Raw genomic sequence first — 21,428 nt, forward strand, 5'->3', positions numbered from 1 at the left:
ATTGACCTCGGCCAGGGCTCTGCCGAGCTGGAGGCCCAAGTTGGCATTCTCCCCGCGAAGGGCATTTAATTCTTCTCTCAAGGCCACGTTCGCCATGCGGAGGCTATTGAGATTCCCGGCAGCCTCGGACATTGGGACTAGCTGGGGGCCTGGGCCTGCGGGCTGGGGTGGGATGGGGAGTTGGGGGCAGCGAGAAGAGCAGGGGGCGGCGGCGGCGGGGCGCGCGGGAGGCCGAGCCACACCCACCGGGGCTAGCGCGGAGGACCGGGCAGCTCGGCCGGGGCGCTTTACCTCGTCCAGGGGAGCGGAGAGGGCGGGCGGCGGCGAGAGTCGGGAGGCGCGGCGCGGAGGAGGCAGGCGGTGAGGCGGTGATCGGGCCGGCGGAGGCAGGCGGCGCGAGAGAGGGAGAGGACTGCGGCACGATCTGTCGAGGAAAAATCTTGCGGCTGGCGCGTCCCCGCCTTTTAAGCGCGGCCCGCGCCACCCCACCCCCACCCCCGGCCGGGGCGGGTCTTGGGGAACCGCGGGCGCCCACTGGCCGCCGCGCGCCGCCCCCACCTCCCCCCCGCCCGGCGGCGCCTCTCACTGCCTCTCTCCTTCCCTAGCTGCAGCTAACTCGGGTCGGGAAAATGCGACAGCGACTGCCCACTCGAGGTCGTCATGGCGACAGCCAGTGAACGTGTTCCTCTCCTCGGGCAGGCCCCCGAGTGTAGAGGAGCTGCTTCGCGAGGCGCAGCTCAATCTCCAGAGCCTGTTGCAAGGTACCGAGAGGGAGGGGGGCTGCGGCCGGAGCCCACGGGCCAGATGCGCAGCGGCTGGAGGGAGGCGACGAAGAAAAAGGACAGGGACCCGCGAGAGAAAAAGAGAGAACAGTAGAAAACCTATTTAAAAAAACAAAACACACACTTTCCATCTCTCACCTTTCAGACTACTGACTCCAAAGGGCCCACTTTCTACGACTGTTTACACCCCCCCCCCGTCCCACCCCTCCACCCACGCACACTTTTTTTTTTCCAGTTTAGTAGTCTCTGGGGGAAAAGGGACGGTGGCCTGGGCAGGGCCGTGGGTCAAGTCATTTACAAAGAGAGCTGGATGAGAGACACGCACAGTGTGGGCTCACATACCCTCAGGCCTTCTCTTGCCCCATCACCCATGCCTTTGGAATCCCTGCACCCAAAGACAAAGGAGGCCATCTGCAGGGTCTCTTACTCTGGGCTTCAGTGACTCTACTCTTGCAATAACCTTGCCCACATATCTCCTGGGTGGCTCCTGCCTCACCAAAGTAAGCCCAGTACACAGCACCCACGTTGCCCATCTCATCCCCAATTCCCAACCCAGTGTCTTTGGAGCATACTGATGAGCACCTTGTACATAAAGTTGGGTCCACACAAGCTAGAGAAAGAGCCCAGTCCTTATTCTGTAGCAGTCAGACCACCCGCACCAGGTAGAGTGAGAAAACCCAGACTTCAAAATCGGAGCCAAAATGGATTCAAATCCCACACCTAACTAGCCCTGTGACATTATGCAGATGACCCAACCTCTTTGAGCTTCAGATTAGTCAGCCGTCCTTAAAATGGGGATTCCCCATGTGGCAAGATTTTGTGAGAATTAAGAATAGGGTGTTCTCAGAGTTACCGTTGTGGCTCAGCGGGTTAAGAACCAGCCATAGTGTCTGTGAGGATGCAGATTCCATCCCTGGCCTCACTCAGTGCGTTAAGGATCTTGTGTTGCTGCAAGCTGCAGCATAGGTCCAAGACTCAGCTCGGATCTCACGTTGCTGTGGCTGTGGTGTCAGCCAGCAGCTGTAGCTCTGATTCGACCCCTAGCCTGAGAATTTCTATATGCCACAGGTGTGGCCATAAAAGGGGGGGAAAGGAGTGGGATGTTCATAAACCCATTAGCAGGAGTATCTTGTAGCTGGAGAGACCCTGATAAAATGCAGCATCAACTCCTGGTCTGTGTCCTTTGGAACATAGGTTGATCTAGACACAGTACTAAAATTAATATAAAAGGAAAAATAACGTGATCCCTGAAAGGACCTTACAATATGAAAAACATGCACATGGACCAGAGGGACTGATCCAATGTAAGTGGCAAGAGGATTAAAACTCAAACTTGGTGCTATGGGAGAGACTACTGAGTGCTGCAAATATCTGGATGGAGATTACAAGGGGCATGCATGCGTCATAATTCACTGAACCACACACTTGTGCACTTTACTGTAAGTAAGTTAGGTCTCAAGAAAAGAATGCAAAGAAAACCCTAGCACTGGTTCCAGGCTCCTTGCACCCTCCAGGCACTCACTGTCCCATTCAGGCCTCTTTTCCAAGCCTCGAAGCCCTTCTTCCCTCTTCCCCACTTTGCATCATTCCCTCCATAAGCAGTTATACTTTGTCCATCCAGCTCAGGAGGACCTGTATAGTTCTGAACTGCTTTTTCTTTCATTTGTTCATTAATTTACTCATTCATCTACTAGTCCTGGGTATATATTTTGCCCACCCAACCAGACTGGGCTTCTCAGTGTAAAGGATTACATCTCTTACTACTCTCGAGTTGCCAGAATCACCTGGCACACGGCTGGGGCCCCAAGAGTTACTCAGTAGACATTTGTTGAGTGAGTGAGCATTAAAAGTGAAAAGCGGTCTTATCAGCTGGCATTTATCCATAACCAACAAAGGCTGACTCTCATGGAGACTAGAAAACTGCAGATGGGCCACCCGACTGGAAAACAGCCATGAGCCCCTACCTCCCTGCCAGGGCAGTGGCAAGCTTAGAGAAGCAAGATTTCAAGGAACACCCTGAGCCTGTGTTCAGATAAGAGAGGAGCCGCCATGCAGAGTCAGTGTACTCTGTATTGCCAACATGGGCAGAATTAGGGCGGGTGGGTGGAGACCTAAGGGGAGGCAGATCTTACTTCAAGATAAGGAAGAACTTTCCTGACATACCTGACAGCCCCGACTGTCCTCGGATGGGATGAGCCGCCTTGGGAGAAAGGCTACTCCCCTTCTCTGCAGGCATGTACAGATGCTGAAGAAACCCCTGGAGAGGCTGCTGAGGAGGAAGCCGGAGCCCAGAATGAGGTGTTGGACCAGAGAAACCTCGAGGCCTCTCCTGACCCTAAGCTTTTATGATTCTTCAAGTATTTGTTCAAATGTGCAGAGCCCTGACTGTTGGTTCTTTATCTCACTTCCTTCATTTACTCATTGAATCCATCACTTAAGAGAAACCCATTCAAATCTTCTGCATCCTTCTTATTCCTCGACGATGCCCCTGAGCTTCGCCTTCCTTCTCCAACACTACCTCCACCTTCCCTCTCCTTCACCTTGGTCCCCTTGGACCTGACACCCCCCCCTCCAAGCACACACACAGTGGGACTAAGGTGCAAGGAACTGGGCCCTTGGAGGCTCAGGTAAGAGTTCTCAGCATCCACATTGGACTTTCCAATGCAAACTTCTTGGTGCTTCACACAGGTCATGTCCCTGGTAGGGCTGCAGAAAACCGGAAGAGCTGCGGGGCTTCCCAGAGAAGACCTTGCAGCATATGGTAGCAAAAGGCATCTGCATCCTGAACCTCTTTCCCAAGCTGAGTTGAGCCCTTGAGGTGGGGGCTGTGGAGATAAAGTCTTGGTCCCTGAACCCGCCCAACTCAACTCAGTTGACTCTCTTTTCTCCTCAGCCCTCATAGGAAGTGGGCATTTTTCCATTTCTGAATCCAGAGGCTCAGACGCCCGGGAACTCTCCTAAAGAAACTATGCGAGGCAGGCCTGGCAGCTAGGGCAGGAGCCCCAGCTCACGGTCCTTCCCCAGCCCGGACTTGGCCGTGGCTCCCTAGAGTGTGTATCCGCTGTGCTGTTTTTCAGAAGAGTATGAAGAACAGTACTCAGAGGCCAGACTCCTGGGGCAGACCTTCCGCTCTGCTGATGAGGCCCCCGAGCCCACCCCCAGCCCAAGGCCCCAGTCTGCCAGGCGTCTGGAGTTTGTACTGATGGTGAGTTGCCTCTTTCCCCACCTGGGAGAGCCAGCATGCCGAGCTCACCCCGCGCCCACTGACGGGGGACCTGGAACTGCTTACGTTACCCACTGGAAACTACCGCTCACCTCTGCTCCCCAGCGGAGCCACCCTGAGGCCCCACCAAGATGGGCCCAGCAGCCTGTCCACGCCTTCTTGCCTCCCAGAGGAAGCCTCCAACTGCCCCGCCTAGACAGCCATCCTGTGGGCACGGCTCATCTCCAGCTGGGAGCACACCCTTCCCATCACCTTCTTTCCCAACAGCCTACAAAATGGCAGCTGAACGAGGATGAGACCACCACGCAGGGTGTGAGGGCCCCTGAGGCCTCCCTGAGCCCGACTACGGACAAGCAAGCTGCCTGGAATAGCCCCTTCCCTCTGCCTGTCCTAGAGGAGAAGCGGTGGCTTCAGCCTTGCCCCATGCACTCTGACATCGTGCCCATCAACGTCTCTGGTAGAGTTGCTTAGCACCACCTCTGTCTGCTTCCCTCCATGCCAACTACAGATCATCCTCTCCCAACGCACTGGGTGCTGGGGGAGGGAGAAAGACTTTCTTTGCTACTGGCTCACCCTGCACTGTCAAGGTCGTGGCTCTCGCCAGGGAATGGAGGCATGCTCTTTCTTCACTCTCTACTGGCCTTGCCACACTAACTGAGACCATTTGATGGCAAACGAAACTTTCTTAACAGAAAACTCTTAAAACTTGATGAACTTGGGTTCTCTTTGGAGTATTTGCAGAAACTTAGAGTTTGTGAGTTATGTTTGTTTTGGGGAAAGGAAACTTCTTGTGCCGGAAGCTGGGTTTGGAGGCCACCAATAGGAGTGTGGGGTTCAGAGTCCTGGCGGTAAGTGGGAGGATCTGACCCAGGGCACTGCCCAACAGCCTTATGACACTTTTTTTTTTTTTGGCTTTTTAGGGCCGCACCCACGCATGTGGAGGTTCCCAGGCTAGAGGTGGAGTCAGAGCTACAGCTGCCAGCCTATACCACAGCCACAGCAACATCAAATCTGAGCTGCGTCTGTGACCTACACCACAGCTCATGGCAACGCCACATCCTTAACCCATTGAGCGAGGCCAGGGATGGAACCCAAAACCTCATGGTTCCTAGTTGGATTCGTTTCCTCTGCGCCACGACAGGAACTCCAGTCTTGTGACACTTTGTCTCGATAGTCTCCTAGTGAGCTGGGCCTCCTCCACTTGTGTAAGACCAGGACTCAGTGCTACCTCGAGATGGGGGAAATGTTGTATACAGCTCAGCTGGCTGTGTCTTTGGGGACATGTAGCACTCTGTACCATGCCCATTATTAATTCATTCTCCACACTCCACTGGCTGTAAGGAAGGTCAGTCATTTCAGAAGGAGATAGGGACAGCAAGCTATGAACTCAAGATGTCCTAACCCAAGGGGATCAGAGGCACCCTGTGAGCCAGCACTGGTCCGTGGCGTACTGGAAAAAGTTGATGAAGATGATGAAGACGCTCTGGCCCATGTGGCGATGCTCCCTGGATATAGGGTCATCTGGCACCACTGGTGTCATCTCAGGAAATCAGAGGCAGGAAATAGGGCCCAGGGCCTAGCGAGATGTACTCAGAGACATGAGGGCTGAGAGCAGAAACTCACAAAGTGATGGCGGACGCTTTGTTTTTAAACTTCCACTTTACTCCTAATGAGGCAGGCCGTGAGTTTTGCCCACAGAGCCACTTGCTGGGGAGGGGGGCACCCAGGCTCCCTTGGGGCTGGGAGTGGAGGGTTCTGGTAGCCAGCCACTGAATGAGAGACAGTGAGGAGAGCAGCAAACCTCACCCCACTGCCCTCACCCTGCCCCTGGCGCAGCAGTCCCAAAGGAGCAAAGACTGAGCCGGTGCTTTAAGAAAAATAGATTTCAATCACCATGTAGGGGCAAACTTTGATCAAATGTCATCAGGTGGCTGGAGGGGAGACTCTCAGTCTGCTTCCTGGATGGGTGGAGAGGGATGGGGCGGTTTCTTGGAGACACTGTCCTCATCGGCCCGAATAAAGGCTCTGAGAAAAGATTGCAATCAAGCAACATCCAGTCTCAACCTGTCTCTCTAGTCCAGTGGTTCTCACCCCAGGCTGTGCATCTGAACAATCAATCACATGGAGACTTGGACAAAAGGCTTATTCCTGGGCCCTGTTGCCAGAGTATTAAGTATTTTGAGGTGGGCTCCAGTTATTAGTTGCCCAGTTTATTTCAATATGTAGCCAGGGCTGAAAACCATGGCTCTCAGCCACTGAGATTCAGAGGTGAACCCGGGGGGGGGGGGGGACCTTGGAAAACCAGCATGCATGCTTTGGAGCTGTGGGTGCCTGGGGCCAAGTTGGGAGGATGGGGAAGAAGGGTCACCTGCCTGGATGCTATTCATGCTCATAGCTACTGCCATCATCCCCTCTCTCTACCTCAGGCCAGTTTCCACTGGACTATAAAAAGAAACCAGGATGCACCCAAGTGTCTTTATTTTGGCTACAGGGCAGCAGTTTGATAAACACGCAAGTTTGCGACAGTCGTTGTTTAACACAGAGACAGCCGTGAACCCCAAGTCCACCCTGAGGCGGAGGCGGACCATTATTGGATTCTCTAACTATTCTCAGCGAGACCAAGGTGACCCCACCATAGCAGATCCCTCAAACCCTTCCCCTTGCTCACTCTCACCATTTCCACCACCTGAATGGTATTGCCGTGACAGAGAACAGGAATAATGGCGGGGGTGGGGGGACGGCTTTGGATGTCCTGGAAAAGCCAAGTTAGTAAATTATTTTTGTTTGGCTTGATGTCGGATCTCAGTTCCCAGACCAGGGATTGAACCCAGGCTGCAGCATTTAAAGCACAGAATCCTAACCACTAGACCACCAGGGAACTCCCCAACATGGTAATTAAGGATAACCAAGGGGCACAACATTGTAAATAAGCTATACGTCACTAATTTTGTCAAAAGATAACTAAGGGCCTTATGTCAAGGACAGCAATCGAATATGGAGAACAGGTCTCCAGGCTAATAAATTCTTTATGTTATTGTTTCCCATCATAAGTGGAATATGACTATATATGCCAAATTTATTCAGATAGATAAAGGGAGAAATCATCACTAAAAGCACCATCTTAACAGAACCATTACTGCTGTTAAATGAATGCCATCCAAAGAGCGCAGATCAGAGAGATATGGATACAAATCCTGGCCTCTTCACTTACTAACTGTGAGGCCTTGGCCAAGTTCCATAACCTCTCTGAGCCTCAGCTTCTTCATCTGCGAATTGAGGATGGTGATTGAACCTAGGGGAGTTGTTCTGAGGATTAGAGTTTTCGTATGTGATTTGCCTACCGTGTGCCTGGTACATGGTAGGTGTTAAGCAAATGGTGGATGTTATTATAAATTATCATAAAAGGAGTTCCCATTGTGGCTCAGTGGGTTAAGAACTTGACATATTATCCATAAGGAGGCAGGTTCAATCCCTGGCCTCGCTCAGTGGGTTAAGGAGCCGGCATTGCCGCAAGCAGCGATGTAGGTCCCAGATGCAGCTCGGATCTGGTGTTGCTGTGGCTGTGGCTGTGGCGTAGGCCTGTAGCTGCAGCTCTGATTCGACCCCTAGCCTGGGAATTTGCATATGCCACAGATGTGGTCATAAAAAGAAAAGAGAGAAAAAAATAAATGATCCTAAGAGTAGTCATCATCCTCATCCTCATCCTCATCATGATGTAACAGTGATAAGCGTGTGTGAGAAAATCTTTGGAGACTCTGAACAGCCGAACGGTTTCCTCACATCTGTAGGTCACCCTAACTTTTTCATGTTGCCAAACCGAAAAGTGACAGGTGCCAAAAAATGCAACCAGACTCTGAATTTTCCTGCTGTGGCATACTCCCCGCTGCACTGCTGGAGCTGAACGTCACGCTGCTGTCCTTTATCAGCTCAAAAGCCTCAGCTCTTATCTCAGGAGGTGATTGCTGAGGTCTGTGGTGGTTTCATGAGCCTGGGGTGATAACCTGGGAGAAACCCAAGGGAGCCCCACGTGCCTATTCAGCTCTGAAAGGAATACTCAGAGCTGGGAATTCTCTGGTGGCCACCTGGACGGTTCCAGGGCAGCCTGTGACTCACTGTGTGGGGATGGGCAAGGACCCAACTTCCCCAGCATCCTCATCTATGGAAAGAAAGAACCCAGGAAATCTGCCCAAGCTGTCAGCAAATGCTTCTTAGCAAAAATTGGGTGTTCCCGAAGTTTCCATTGTGGCTCAGCAAGTTAAGAATCCAACTAGTATCCATGAGGATGCAGGTTCGATCCCTGGCCTCCCTCAGTGGGTTAAGGATCTGGTGCTGCCGTGGGCTGTGGTGTAGGTCGCAGATGTAGCTCGGATCTGGCATTGCTGTGTGCCCGTGATGTAGGCTGGCAGCTACAGCTCCAATTCGACCCCTAGCCTGGGAACTTCCATATGCTGCAGGTGTGGCCCTTAAAAAAAAAAAAAAAAAAAAAAAAAGGATGCTCCCATCTCTTTGGAGATAGCAGCTGCCAGGGGGATCCCTGGCTGCTCCACTAACATTCAGTGTTTACCTCCTCCAGGTCACAGCAACAGCCCAGCAGGCAGTGTGGCCTGCTCCACCACCTCGGACATCAGGCCCAGTCATTCAGTTCCAGAGGGTGTTCATGGAAGAGTTGCAGTTGGACAGGAAACTCGGTTCCCACATCTCACCTCGCCAGTACTGAGAAATCCTTCTAGTGACCCAGAAGAACTTCTCCAGTCTCGTGGTGGCACAAAACCCCCCGGCATGGAGGGCATGGGGATGGTGTACAGCGTCCCCAGTTCTTGCAATGGACCAACGGGATCAACGTTCTCCACTTCCTGGAAGGGAGATGCTTTTACCTACATGACTCCAAGTGCCGCCGCTCAGAGCAGTCAAGTCAGTGAGAATGGAAAAAGTCCTTCCTCTGGGAATTCTTGGGCCTCTCTGCACACACTGCCACCTCTGGTTCCAAAGGAGGCTGCTACCCTCTTTGTCACTCGAGATACCCCGGCAGGATGCAGTGGGTCTGCTGGCTACTCTGAGCATCCTACTCAACGAAGGCAGGTATCAGAACGACCCTCCAAGGTCAGCCTTCTGACGGGTGGTACCTCGAAGCTGGAGACAGGCCCAGGTGGGGCCAGCAGGTTCCGGGAGCGGTCACTGTCTGTGCCCACAGACGCAGGCACCACAGACATGGACTACGAGGAAGAACAGAAGGTCAGTGAAGCATGTGCCCTGCCTTATGCCAGTACAAGTTCGGAGGGCAGTAACAGTGCGGACAACATTGCCTTCCTCAGTGTCCAACAGGAGGCCCAGCACAGGAGGCAGAGGTCCAAGAGCATCTCACTCAAGAAGGCCAAAAAGAAGCCTTCCCCTCCAACTCGCAGTGTCTCATTGGTCAAAGATGAGCCAGTCCTCTTGCCGGAAGGTGGGTCAGCACTACCCAAGGACCAGAGGCCCAGGAGCCTTTGCCTCTCCTTGGAACACCAAGGACATCATGCATCCCACCCCGATGCTCAGGGTCACCCAGCTGTGCCAACCTTCAAAGACCCAGAAGGTGCACAATTCGCTCACCACTGGTATCTCACTGACTGGAAGTCTGGGGACACCTACCAATCCTTGTCTAGCTCCAGCACTGCCACTGGCACCACGGTCATTGAATGCACCCAGGTGCAGGGCAGCTCCGAGTCTCTGGCCTCCCCTTCCACCTCCAGGGCCACGACACCTTCCCAACTTTCCATCGAGGTGGAGGCCAGAGAGGTGTCTTCCCCAGGAAGGCCTGCTGGGCTGATGTCACCCTCCAGTGGATATTCCAGTCAGTCGGAGACACCCACACCTACTGTCTCCATGTCCTTGACCCTGGGCCACCTGCCCCCTCCAAGCGGCAGTGGCCGGGTGCGTCCAGTGGTACCTGAGAGGAAGTCATCGCTGCCCCCGACCTCACCAATGGAGAAAATGTCCAAGTCACGGCTCTCTTTTGACCTACCCTTGACCTCTTCGACCAACCTGGATCTGTCAGGGATGAGCATCTCTATCCGAAGCAAAACCAAGGTCAGCCGGCATCACTCAGATACAAATTTTGGGGCCAAGCTGGCCCAGAAAACTAGCCCAAACCAGCCAATCATGCCCATGGTTACACAGTCTGACTTACGTTCTGTTCGCCTGAGGTCCATCAGCAAATCTGAGCCGGAAGATGACATCGAGAGCCCTGACTATGCCGAGGAGTCAGGAGCAGAAGTCTTGACCTTGCCAGAGAGAAAGATGAAACCTCCCATAGCCGAGAAGCCCCCACTGACCCGAAGGCCACCAAGCTTGGTCCACAAGCCACCGTCTGTCCCCGAGGAGTACCCACTAACTTCACCTACCTTGGCTTTGACCCCCAAAAGCTCAATTCAGCACATGAGGCCACTCCCTCAAGACATCTACACGGTGGTGCGGAAACCAAAGTCCTCCAGCTGCCCTGAGGGCAGAAGCCCAGGGGAGTCGACAGCACCCTCACCTCTTGTTTTCATGCCTTTTGCCAGTTCCTCTGGTGCTTTCTTCTCAGGAACACAGCAACCTCCCCAGGGAAGTCCGGAGGAGGAGGGCCCCAAGGGGAGAGCCTTGCCTGAAAGAATCAGCCTCCAGAGCCAAGAGGAAGTTGAGAAAAAGAAAGGCAAGATCCCACCTCCCGTCCCAAAAAAGCCCAGCGTGATGTTCCTGCCTCTCACCTCACCCACAGCTCAAATGGAGGCCTACTCGGCTGAACCAAGGCTGCCTCTCAGCCCCATCATCACCCTGGAGGAAGACTCCAAGGGTCTCTCAACCGGTGACCACCTGCAATTGGCTGGTACAAGGACAATTTCCCTGCCGCAGGCTGACAGTGAAAGGGAGGCAAGCCCTCTGGGTTAGTAGAGTGTCTGCTGGCTTTTTTTTCAATCCCAGGAGAGGCGAGGGTGAAGACGGAAGGCCAGAGATAGAAGCAAATGCCCCCAGATAATGCTCCTGATCCCAAGGTGACCAAATGAGTGAGGGGACGCCTCTTGAGGGTTTGAGTTCCTCTAAATAGGTCTCACTGCCCCGGGGATCGGGACTGAGCCAGGGGCGGATCTCCAAAGCCCCCTTCGGGTCAGTTTATCCCAGAATCCCCAGTGCTGAGCTAATGAAATCAAACTAGGTCTTAGGACCCTAGGACCTTAGGAGCCCATCTCCTTACTCATTTTAAGAGATCAGTTCAGTAGTGTTAAATGCCTTCACCGTGTTGTACAACCATCACCATCATCCATCTCCAGAACTCTCTTCATCTTGCAAAACTAAAGTCTGTACCCAGTCAACAATAACCTGCCCCCAGCCCCTGGCAACCACTCTTCCACTTTCTGTCTCTATGAATTTGACTCCTCTAAGGACCTCATATAAGTGGAATCACACAGCATTTGTCTTTTGGTGAATGGCTTATTTCACCTAGTAATATGTCCTCTCCTCCAGGTTCATCCATGTTTCTCATCCTTTTTTCAAACCCTTAACACCAAACACCGAAATTTCATGGCCTTCCTTAAGCTGATTTGGACTCTCAACATTAGTCAAATCATTGTGACTGAGACAAGCAAACAAATCAAAGGCACAGGGAATTTTAGAATCTGCTCCCCCAAATTCCACAGGCTCCCTCTGAGATTCAGAGAGGTCCCACTTCCACCCACTTATTGAGTCATTGCTTTAGATCGCTTTCGGCTCCTTGATTTTTAAAAATGATGCATTTAAAACAAGAGGGTGCTCAGGCAACCTGTTGTAACATAAGAGGCACGAGCGAACAGGGATCCAGGCTGATCTCCATCACTCCCTCCACATTGCTTTGGCCAAATCACTAAACCTTCGGAACATCCTGTTCCTTCACAAAATGGAGACAGCAAGTCTCTGCCTTGCTGCCCTCCTAGACTTGCTTTGAACATCAGATGAAATACGTATGAGAAAGTGCTTAGTCCTAATTGTGTGGTCAAAATAATTTCTTCTGGTTCTTATGCCTAGGGAGTTCGGGAGAACCAAGCACCGAAGAAAAGAGTGTAATCAGTGATAAAACAGCCGAATGGATTGCGGAAGATGATGATGATGTGTTTGTGGCTTCACGCACAACTGAAGATTTATTTACTGTGATACACAGGTCTGGACCAATTTCCTTAATTCCTATTGTAATTGCCTTCCCTTCTCATACCAGAAGAAAAACTGCTACCTCTAAGCAGCCATTAAAATGGAAACTGGAGACTAAGTTCGGATACCCACATATGGGAATGCAGTCCGGGGCCTCACATCTCAAATCCACCGACATCTTTGGGTGAAGTGGAGGAGGGGCAGGCGGGGAAAGGAGGACCAGGTGCTGAGTGAGAGGCCCCTCGTCTCCTAGCAACCGCAAGGCCTATTGTGGCTCCATCTGCTCCCTCACAGCTCTGCCTCCAGTCAGAGACATTTAACCCTTCACAGAATTCTTTGTACCAAAAAAATCTCATCAAGAAGTGAAGTGGGGCACCAGGCCGGGCATCAGAGAGGGAACTTAGGCAAATGGGGGACCAGATGGGGACCCAGTTATTGGACAGGGGCACAAAGCAGGGGCTCGATGACGAGGAAACGGGAAAGAGCCCAGTTATGGGAGCTGAAGCACCAGTTCAGAACAGGACCAGCTCCCAGGCTGTCTTGATTCAGAGTCACTGAGCTACTAGCTTCAACTCCTTAAATTCTTCCTTAGTCCCAGAATGTGGGCAGGATGGAGCCTGCAGGCACATGCCAAGTGACTCCAGCTGTGGGCATTGAAAGGTGTGTAGGGGCAGGGGGCCAGTCAGGGGACTCTGAGGATTTGGCAGGGAGAAAGCTGGTAAGTACGACTGCTTGCGAGGCTGCTGCATAGAAGTTCCCAGATCATGTCACTGGCATTCAAGAAGTTATATGAAGTGTTAGGAAATGCCTGCCACACGGATTCATTCCAAGCAAACTTTCTCTCATTCAGGTCCAAAAGAAAGCTGCTTGGCTGGAAGGAGCCAGGTGAGGCCTTTGCCAGCAGCAGCAGACCGAGCTCCCATTCACCAATAAGGAACACGGCTGAGTCTCCCACCAGTGAGTCGGCTGCCCCTGCAGGGTCAAGTGGTGGTGCCAACCTAGATGCTGGCAGAAACGATGATTTCAAGGCCTTGCTGCAGAAGAAGGGAAGCAAGGCAACTCCAAGGTCCCGCCCCTCAGCAGCCGAACTGCTGAAGACCACTAACCCGCTGGCTCGGCGAATTATTGCACAGTTCTCAAAAGACTACGAAACCACCGATAACCCCGGTACCTAAGCCCTGGGTTCAGCAAGCAGGGTTTAGCTACTAAACTTGAGTAGAGAGGGGGATAGAGGAAAAGGGTTTTTGAAAAGGAACCATGGGTATAACAAAAGAGCCTACATTTCTTTGACATTAATTCATACTCTGGACAGCAGGAGAGAGGCCACACCTAGAACTAAAATCATCAGGCACTTTAATCATCTTCAGACATCTTATGTTTTCGAACTCACTATCTTGTCATTACTGACTCCCGATTTTCTCCTTCTTTCCCTCCAGTGGTATGTACCAAGAAAAAACTCTCAGATGCAGGGGCACATGTGCCATTTTTTCAGTTAGTGACCAGGCTGCTCCATTCCTGGCTCCTGTCACAGAGGGGCTCAGTGAGGGAGCAGATTGGGGGCTGCCAAACCCAGGGGACACAGGGTGCATTGCTGATTATTCACTTTCCCAGAGAGGCCTTGATGGCCCTGCGTGGAGAAACAGAAGGACTCGGATGCCTCTTCAAGTTTAACAGTTTAACTCTCCTCTGCGAGAGGTTTGCAGGTATGCACTTATTTCGGCATGGGGTTGATTGGATGGCTTTGTCATGCAAAAATATGAATGTGACTCTATCCTGAACTTCATGCCTTTTTCAGTGTGATTGTCTACACGGAGATCAGGGTGATGAGTTTCAGTAAATATATAGGAACACCCCCACACACTCCCCACCCCTTTGCTAGAAAAGGCCAAGATTGGGTTGCTTTGGATGAACCCAGCTCAGCCAACAAATTAGGCAGCCATTTGTTCACTCAGATCTATCCAAGGTAACTGGCATGTGCGCCTTGAGATCCTTCAAGTGTCTGCCAACAATGATAGCTAGTATGTGCCCAGCTCATGCTGCATTCGAAGAAGTCTCTTGTCATTTGCATATAGTGTTCATTTTAGAAAGTCATTAGCTGAAAGAATCACACCATCAAAGGCTCTAGGAGGAGAGAAATTAAGTGTAATTTGCCCACCACCATTCGCTTCAGATTGTGGTTTGTGGTTGGTTTGGTTTGGTTTAAAGGAAATCTTACTCTGGTCCCCACCCAAGAACATATAGACTGAAAGGATAGATCCAGAATCTAAAAGGTGGCCTTGCAAGTTGCTATGGCTCATAATTCCCCCAAAGGGCTACTTTTTGCCATTTAAGTTCTGCTGTTTGACCAATTTTCCATTAACCGTGCTGGGGGAGCAGGTAAGAACTGGGGTAAGTGGGATGCTGGCAGAACCCCAGAACAATCATTGCGACCCATTCTGCCTACCCCCTGCCAAAGCTTATAGGCACTAACTATTCTTGTCAGTTCCATTTTCTAAGCAAGGCAAGAGCCATGATTCATTTGATTTTCATAGGTCTGGTTCCTGGGAACTTGGGGGCGGTTGTCTGGGGACAGACAGCAAGCATTGAACAAAGAAAACTGGCCGACCAATAATGGAGGATTAATTGTCCACCATTCCCAAGAGAGAAAAAGGAAAGTCAAATGAAATCGTAGCCTGCTTTGCAAAGAGGGTTCCCAGACCCCTTCCTTCTTCACCTCCCACCTAGCAGAGTCATTGGTCGACCTCCTGGAGGATGTGGAAACTGCCCCAGAGACAAGCAGATCTCGATTTTGATAGGTCTCAGTGGGAAGCAAGTTCTTAGCCCAACTGCCTACACAGTGGATAGAGCAGCTGGAAAACCGCATGGAGTGCTAAGGGAACTTGGGCCTCTCACGTAGAAGCCCTGGGCCTAGACCCTTTGTTGGTACATTTCTGAATTCTTAGACTTCTGAGTACAGGCCAGGCCCAGCAACTCCCTCACCATCAGCACCTCCCTCTGATTTAGACAGAAGCCACTTCAAATAATAGACAGTTGTGGAAAGTCCAGTTGCTTTTGAAAGCATTTCAACTATTTGGTTCCAAGGTCCTGACCAAATTTCGGGGGGGGGGGGTGCCTATATAAAATAGATTCATTCCCAGTCTTAATTTATAGATGCTTTCTTGCCACACTTGTTTGTCCCAGACTCAGAATTCCAAAAGGCAGAAGTCTTTTCCTCTGTGGGGAAAGATGTGTTCATGCTTTTTGCCTAACAAAAGTGAGAGGCTGCCAGGACCCGCTCCTGGGGAACTGTTATGAACTGCTAAGCATGAAAGCCCAGTAGGAGACTCACATCGTATAGGACTTGTTACTTCCGCTGACTCTTCTGGGAGCTTCTTGTTCACCACTTGTAGTGGTTTTGCCTCTCCCCACACCTCGCCATCTCTGGTGGTTTTCCACAAAGATTCTAAAGTTGAATACCCAGACACCTTGACATTTTTCAGTTGTCTTGAGTCTTGCTTTCCTCTGCAACGCTTTGTGTGCCTGGAATTTTTAGGTCTTCTGCGTCCTCACTATGGCCCTCCAATGCCCAGTGGTGTTCCCATTAGCACAAGAGGAATCGGGGTGCGGTCAGAGATAACATTGGGGACCAGAAATATTCCCATAAGAGTTTGCAACAGGTGGACCTAGTCCCAAACAAACAACCAAATTGTAGAATTTCTACCCATCTTTGATGAACATAATACCGGCCATCTCTCCCAGTTCTAACACTCAGCCTCTCCCCTCCGCTTGGTTATCACAGCACCCACTGTCTCTCTCACCCAGGCACATACCACAGTGCTTGCTGCCTTCTGCACCTACTCTGCCAAGACTGGAGAAGAGAGGCTGAAAGTCCCTCCAGGAAGGCTTTCAGAGAACCTACTATTGCCACCATTACTAATGTGGATAATAATGATAACAATTTTTGAAGGTGAACTACAGAAGGGGTTCAGGTGAAATGAAGTTGGCCCCAGATCAGCTTCCAATTCCAGTTGTTTCTGTCCCTTTGTTTCCTCTGATTCCAACCAATAGCAGCAGGTGGCTCTGCTGGACTGACTTCTGACTAGTTGGGAGCAGAGGGGAGGAGGTTAATGGGTAGCTAAGAGCACTTTACACTTGGTGGGTATTCATTGTGTATTTGTGGTTCAAATGTTGACCCTAGAGACCAAGTCATTCTCAGCACAGCAGGAAGCTTCGCTGCTATCTCCTGTCCTTTGCCTGCCTCAGTCTCTCACCTGGGCCTCCCACCTGACCCCATCTTGTCCCTTGACCCCAACACCTGTGAACTGCATCCCTAGCTCACATCTCACCCTTTGAGGAGGCAAGACTGCAGGCAGCACAATAGCTCACGTAGCTTACTCTCCAGAAATCAACCAGTTGATCTGGAAATAGTCCCTTGAACATGCTAAGACAGGGGCAAGTTTGTGAGGCTTTTACAACAAATGTGTCCCCGAATGCCCGTTTGAACTCTCCGATGATGATGTGGGTCGATTTCGATCCTGCTGGACCCATCAACCTGAACACATCCATCCATGCACCTGTTTTCTCTCTTCCTCAGAAACAAACTCCTCCCTAATGAAAGACGAGTTCACGGTCAGGGCTCTGTTCCTCCAGTGCAGCCTTCCATGAGCAGTAAGGCTGTAACACAACAGCAAGTTTTCCCTTTAATCTGATTTTCCAGGGCCAGGACTAGGGTGAGGTGAGTGAGGCACCTGGAGTGAAAATTTAAGGAGGCACCCACTCTCAGGGCCATGCAAGTGCCTTACCCTCATCCCAGCCCTGGAATTTGCACTCTATTAGGAAGTCCTATCAGTTTATCTTCTTCCTATGAACATGTACGGTTCTTCTGATTTAGGGGTGGGGGTGGGGGAGGGAACTCCCTATCTGTTGTTGCACCAAATGTTTTATTGCAGTCTATTTTTCCTTTGCCCCAAACCTTTGTATGCCTATACATTGAAGACTTCAATATTATTAGAAAACATGGCTGATTTCTAAGGCACCTGCTCTGAGTGGCAAGTTAGCACCCATTGCAGTAAGCATGCTGACAGGGACAGCCCTTTAGCAAAACAGTGAATGAGTTGGAGGTCTGTCGTTGGGCTCCTCTGTCTCCTCTCTCTACTCCATTTCCCCCAGATCTTGCTTCCCGACACCAACTCTCCTGAGTGCCTCCTCGTTTGTCCTCCTCCTCACGAAGGAAAGCATACTCTCAGGAAAGGGGTAAATTCCTTTACTTTGAGATTATAAGGATTAATGATACCTCTCTGGAGGGTCACTTGCATTTTAACAGGGGAAAAGCCTTAAGCCAAAGGAATGACGTTCTACTGGTAGAATTTTAGGCATCAATCAGTTGCAGAAGTGTATTTTCAACATGAAAAGGTCAAACTCCTGATGACTCACTCCAGAATATAGAAAATACTTTAATCTCCTGGAACTATCTTAGTAAATTGCTGATGGTTGATTAAATTCTTCTGATTCCCAGTGCTGTTCAGTATGGTACTACCGAGGGACTCTCAGACATGGCTGCTAAAGCCACTGAGAAGGCCTAGATAAGTCACATTGTATCTTAACATTTTTACACGAATGGAATCAATACTACTTATCACTTCAGTGAGGAACACAAGGATCTAAAGTTTGTGAAAATGTGTCCTTCTCATGAAAGGTGAAACTGTCCAATCAATGTCAGGTCAATGTCAGCTGTCCAGTACCCATGGTGATGATTAAACTTCCTCCAGGTGCACTTTTATTGCACACAGCCTCAGCTGCTCCCCAGCCCTGATCTGTGTCTTGTGCTACCACTTCCCCTTAGTGCGAGAATGAGACCAGACCTATTCCAGAGCACCCGCTCCCTCCAAAGATTGTGTGTATTTCAGCTATTAGAGACTAAACTATTATGGCTTGAAAAGGATGAGATGAGAGAGTGGGCAAGAGGTACAAAGAGCTGCCTTTGTCAGAGGGCAGCAAAAAATGATAAGGATTTTAACAAGACTATGAAATAAAGTTTTTGAATACTCTGAAATGTTTGTAGAGGAATAGAGTAGTAAATGGTTATCGACACACATTTGAGGCACTTTTAATAAGTTTAGCAAAAACAAAAAAAAAGGAAATTTGCATAAGTAATGGATTCCTTGAACTAGGGATATACTTTTGTTTAGTAAAGCCCAAAATCTAGGCCAGTGGTCCCAGGACCAGCATCCTTAGAGTGTGTGTGTGTGTGGGTGTGCGTGTGTGTGTGTGTGTGTGTGTGTGTGTTCCAAGTGATGCTACTTCTTCAAGCCCCCGAGTATATAGCCACAACTCTGCAAATCATTCCAACCTTGCCCATCATTTCTGCTATTGTTATATTATGTGATCTGTCTCTGGCCACGTGATGTATATTGCCCTGTGGATAAGATACATGTTTATTTGGTGTTAAGAAATTATCAGAGTGCATCAACAACTTGCTCAGAACCTGCAAAACCTTTGATTTCATTTAGTGGGCACATCTGGCCTGTTTGGGGTTTTAAAAACTTTTTTAAACTTCACGAATAGGAAAAATGGAAAAAGTGGTACATTTGTGTGGCATTACCAATCCTTAAATGCCTGTCTTCGCCCTGGTGGCTGTTCTCTTGGAGGGCACTGGCAGAAGGAGGTTTGCTTGTAAGATTTTGCCTCTTTGTGCAATTTGATATCAGCAAATCCACAAACAAAATCCAAACTGGAACAACCAGTTAACTCCTCTCTCTTTAATGCCAAGCTTTATGGAAATGTATTCCTTGTGTGGTGTTGAGCTTTTTCTAATGTCCAATTTTAGAAAATGTTCTGCATGCGAACGCAGCATCGTGCTCATTGTACAAGTTACCCGACACTCGTCTCCTCCTCCATATGTATGATGGTGAAGAAATAGCAACATGTATGTTCTTACCTCTCCTGATCAATTGTAAATTACAAATCTTTTCATTAATTTTTAAATGAGATATATTTACTCTGGTTAGCAGTTAAAAATTTATTCTTTTTATTATATTTCATTGCTACTTTTTTCTACTGACTCCAAAGCTTACTTTGGTGAATATTTCTTATTTCTAGATTGTTGTATTTATCTTATTTCTATATTTATCTATAGTCACAGAATGTTAGAGCTGAAAGGGACCAACCTCTCATTTTACAAATAAAGAAACTGAGGCCCCCAAAGTCAATTAACTTACACAAGGTCATGCAGTGGCAGGGCCCAGCCTCAATCTCAGCTCTCCTGCTTCCGGGCCCAGTGTTTTTCATCTAAAGCACTGCATTTATAGAAGACCCATAGCCGGCTTCTACTTTTATGACACACTAATTTCCCAGGTATTTCAGCAGACAGTATGTATGCTTTAAGGAAAATGTTCAAGAGTTCTTTAGTTCATGGATCCAAATATAAATCTGGATTTTTGGTTTAGAAATGTTCATTTCCCTCCGAATTCAATATATGTGCCCTACTCTATGGAGTGGATATTTTCCCTAAAAGTTATTTGCAAAATGAATTTTTATAGAGCATATTCCATTTTTTAATAGAGAAACTTCCTATGTAAAGGAATCTTCTGGTGACTTCTTTTGAAAAACAAAAAATCCTCTTGTCAATGCCCCGTAATGTCTCCACTTCTTCTCAGTGTGAACTTTTGTGATTGGTATTTATTTCAAGCAGAGCTAGCCAATATAGGCTTTCCTAGAATCTACTTTATCCTTCCCTTCTTAAACTTTCTAAGATCATTTCAGACTTTTAGATGCTCATGAGACACTGAATTGAGTTCCAGAAGCCTCACCCAACGAAATTTTGTCAATCCCTGGGCTCAAACTCTATCTCCATTTTCTCAAACCATGGCAGAATCCCCTAAGCAGTATGAGCTCTGCATGTGGTCTCTTTTCCAGAACATCCTTTACCTAATGCAAAGAATGACTAGTATGACTCTCTCTTTTGCTTATTGTCAGGCTTCCTTCCATAGCTCCTGTGTACCTCAGTAGTCTGGCTTAGTGGACTTGCAGGCAGTGCAACTCATATGGAGTGGTGTTCTCGTCCTTCTCCCGGACCTCCCCTGGTTTCCCTTTCAGGAATACTCAAGACTGATGGGATGTTTCTCATCATCTAGACCAGAGGTAGACAAACTTTTCCTGTAAAGGGCCAGATAGTAACTCTTTTAGGCTGTGTGGGCCACGGATGACCTCTGCAGCATAGTCTTCTTCTTCTTCGTTGCTGTTATTTGTTTGCTTGCTTGCTTTACAACACTTTAAAAATGTAAATACCGTTCTTAGTTCTCGGGCCATACAAAGCCGAAGACTGGATGTGGCCCGCTTGTCATAGTTCGTTGACTGCCAGTCCAGCCTATCTCATGTGATGGGCGTCTTTGTGACCGAACCCACTTGATGACTGGGTTGTGTGCTGGATGATATGGCTCATTGACGTCCCATCGGCCACGCTGTCAGACCAGCCTGCACAGAAGTGGGTGGAGAGGGGCTGCACGTGCTAACCAGCACTCCTCGACAGCTGCCCTCTGGTTTTCTCTCCATCTCTGTTTCTGTCTCTCTGACTACCTCAGTCTAGAAACCCTCATTATTTTCTCCAGATCTCCTGGCCTGGTTATCCAGTATGCCTCTGCCTCCTCGAGTATGGGATGAGCCTGCAGGAAAGAATGGATTTATGAGCTCTATTATTTCTCTTGTCCCAAACGGTGGGTGGGGAACCCTGCCATGGATCATCTGTCTCCCTCTGCCCCATACTGCCATCGCAAGTTCAGGGCTGTCTGAAAAGCCTGGTGGCCCAGGCTGTGAGATTCTGGTTCAGTCTACAATTTCCTAGGGAATTCATCAGTTCTCTTGGTTCCAGTGGCTGGTTTAAAACCCAGAATGTCCATGTGTCCCTTTTCTTTTCTTTTCTTTCCAGGGCACACCTGCAGCATGTGGAGGTTCCCAGGTTAGGGGTTGAATCGGAGCTGTGGCTGCCAGCCTATGCCATAGCCACAGCAATGCCAGATCTGAGCCGCATCTGTGACCTACACCACAGCTCACAGCAATGCCAGATCCTTAATCCACTGAGTGAGGCCAGACATCAAACCCCTGTCCTCACGGATACTAGTTGGGTTCTTAACCCGCTGAGCCACAGCAGGAACTCCATGTGTCCATTTTCTAATGTGATGTGGGCCTGTTCTAGACTCAGCCGCAGCAATGACACCAGTGAGGTACAGAAGGCATCCTGTGCCCACAGCTTCCCCTGCCTAACCCCCTGCCTCCTAGCCCCTGCAGCCATCAGGCACTCAGCACACTACCAC

The 21,428-nt window shown here is 49.8% G+C and overlaps 1 protein-coding gene across 2 annotated transcripts; it reads left to right on the forward strand.

The window, feature by feature from the left end:
• Positions 1 to 615: 615 nt before the first annotated feature.
• NHSL2 (NHS like 2) lies at positions 616 to 21,067 on the forward strand. 2 transcript variants are annotated; one of them, XM_047765891.1, is made up of 7 exons: positions 2,901 to 4,462; positions 6,497 to 6,628; positions 8,579 to 10,906; positions 12,022 to 12,154; positions 12,992 to 13,308; positions 13,578 to 13,844; positions 18,947 to 21,067. In XM_047765891.1, the coding sequence occupies exons 1-7, from the start codon at positions 3,985 to 3,987 to the stop codon at positions 19,105 to 19,107; spliced, it is 3,816 nt and encodes a 1,271-aa protein (XP_047621847.1). In that variant the 5' UTR covers positions 2,901 to 3,984; the 3' UTR covers positions 19,108 to 21,067. The 2 variants fall into 2 exon arrangements, with proteins under 2 accessions (XP_047621848.1, XP_047621847.1); XM_047765892.1 differs by lacking the exons at positions 12,022 to 12,154; positions 12,992 to 13,308; positions 13,578 to 13,844; positions 18,947 to 21,067 and adding an exon at positions 616 to 761 and having other exon boundaries at positions 3,860 to 4,462; positions 8,579 to 10,911.
• The last annotated feature ends 361 nt before the right edge of the window (positions 21,068 to 21,428 follow it).

This window comes from Phacochoerus africanus, chromosome X (genome assembly GCF_016906955.1).
Source record: "Phacochoerus africanus isolate WHEZ1 chromosome X, ROS_Pafr_v1, whole genome shotgun sequence".
Classification (NCBI taxonomy): Eukaryota; Metazoa; Chordata; class Mammalia; order Artiodactyla; family Suidae; genus Phacochoerus; species Phacochoerus africanus.